Source organism: Colletotrichum tamarilloi (assembly GCF_030869305.1).
Source record: "Colletotrichum tamarilloi strain Tom-12 chromosome Unknown Scaffold_328.1, whole genome shotgun sequence".
Taxonomy (NCBI): domain Eukaryota; kingdom Fungi; phylum Ascomycota; class Sordariomycetes; order Glomerellales; family Glomerellaceae; genus Colletotrichum; species Colletotrichum tamarilloi.
In genome coordinates, this window is record NW_026849711.1 from 1 (window position 1) to 1,956 (window position 1,956).

Below are 1,956 nucleotides of genomic sequence, written 5' to 3' on the forward strand. Positions count from 1 at the left end.
TCCTCGAGAGCCTGACGAAGCTGATCTTCGGTATATTGAGGCATTATATATAGAAGAAGACATGTGCAAAAGATGAGCCCATTTGGACGCGAATTGAAAATGTTGTGATAAAAGGAGGTTGGGGGTGGGCATTGGGTTGTAGTGGATTTTCGCGTTTTTGTGGGTGCCAGAAACAGGGGGGTGCCAGGAAGTGGGTATGTTGACTTACTGAGGGTGATCCGATCAGAGTCTGGGAGGGGCCCATAATCTTATCGATCAACTTATCACCGCCGGAACACCATCTCTCTGTGTGTTAGAGGCCAGCTACCACTGCCCACAAGCTTAGTTGTGCCGATTGATATTCTTTGATTGGCCAAGTCGGTGTAGGATGTCACGAAAAGAAACCATTGGGAGCAAAGTTGAGAAATGGGGCGTAAGATTCGTACCAGGCTAAGCCCAGCTTGCAGTCTAGCTCGCTTGTCTAGATGAAATGTCTGTCTCTATTTCCTCCCAAAAAAATAAAAATGAATAATCCAAACTCCTTTCCAAATACTGCGACGGGGGAATAGAACGCCAAGTGGCGTCGACGGCAATCAACTCCTTCTAATGTCCTGGATGGACGACGTGCGGATTTCGTCACGCCGGCAGTGCAAATGGCTGTTCCAATGCTCTCAGGATGGAGGAAAGCTCAGTTGTTTGCTGGAAGATCCAGCGGTGGGTGTTGCCGAACTGGAGTACCCTCAGGCCAAATATCTTGCTGAGACATCATTTACTCCTTGTGCAGGCTACCGGTAACGTAGTTCTCAGCACCGAGGGCATCGATGACAGCCATGTCCTCCTGGGAGAGCTCGAAGTCAAAGGACTCAAAGTTGGACTGGATGCGGTGGGCAGTCAGGGACTTGGGGAGGACAATGTTGCCGCGGGTAGCGTTCCAGTTGAGAAGGATCTGAGCAGGGCTCTTGCCGTACTTCTCGGCGATCTTGCCAATGGTGGGGTCCTCAAGCTTGTTGCCGCGGGCGAGGGGAGAGTAGGCCTCAATGGCGATGCCGTGCTTGCGGCAGGTGTCGACGAGGTCCTGGCGCTGGCAGAATGGGTGAACCTCGATCTGGTTGACGGCGGGGACAACAGTGGTCTCCTGAAGAAGCTCCTCAATGTGGTGGGAGCTGAAGTTGGAGACACCAATGGAGCGGACCTTGCCGAGACGCTGGGCAGTCTCAAGAGCTCTCCAGGAAGCGAGGCGCTTCTCCTTGTCATCTGAGGGGGAGTGGATGAGGTAGAGGTCGAAGTACTCGAGCTGGAACTTCTCGAGGGAGTCGCAGAGAGCCTTAAAGGTAGCCTCGTAGCCGTGGTCAGCGTCCCAAAGCTTGGTGGTGACGAAGACTTCTGATCTGGGGGTGTTGGTCTGCTGGAACCACTGCTTCAGGGCACGGCCGCAAGCCTCCTCGTTGGCATATCTGGCGGCGGAGTCGATGTGACGGTAGCCGGCGTCGAGAGCGGCGATGACGGCGTCCTCAGTCTCCTGGCCGTTGGGGGCCTTGTAGACACCGAGAGCAATCTGGGGGATTTCGTTTCCGTCGTTGAGGCGGACGGTGAGGCGAGGAGAGTCGCAGGGAGAGGCGTATCCAGAGTCTTGGCGAGTAGGCATAACCTTCTCCATGCCGAGCTCAGGCTGACGGGTAGCGAATTGGGCGGCCATTGTGAATGATGTGAATGTTGTAGTTGATGTTGAGAAGTAAAGAGTTGTATTGGTGTCAAGAGAGGAGGTTGTTGGATTGATTGAGGCCGTTGATTGAGATTGATGTGCGAGTGATGCTTCCAAAAGAAACAGCAGATGTTGCCGAGTTATCTATTCCTTTTTATCCTTTTCGACGTCTCGCTCTTTGGACCTAACTACTACAATTGATTTTGATTGCCATTTTCGGACCGATGGCGTCCTCTGTTGTCGCCAGCCGCGGACCCGCCGTGAATGTCCCGTCT

General features: G+C 53.4%; 1 protein-coding gene across 1 annotated transcript; it reads right to left on the minus strand.

The window, feature by feature from the left end:
- Nucleotides 1-748: 748 nt before the first annotated feature.
- On the minus strand, nucleotides 749-1,675 carry CTAM01_17062 (aldo/keto reductase; the record flags this gene model as incomplete). Its single annotated transcript, XM_060533054.1, has 1 exon — nucleotides 749-1,675. The coding sequence occupies one exon, from the start codon at nucleotides 1,673-1,675 to the stop codon at nucleotides 749-751; it is 927 nt and encodes a 308-aa protein (XP_060372368.1).
- Between the last annotated feature and the right edge of the window lie 281 nt (nucleotides 1,676-1,956).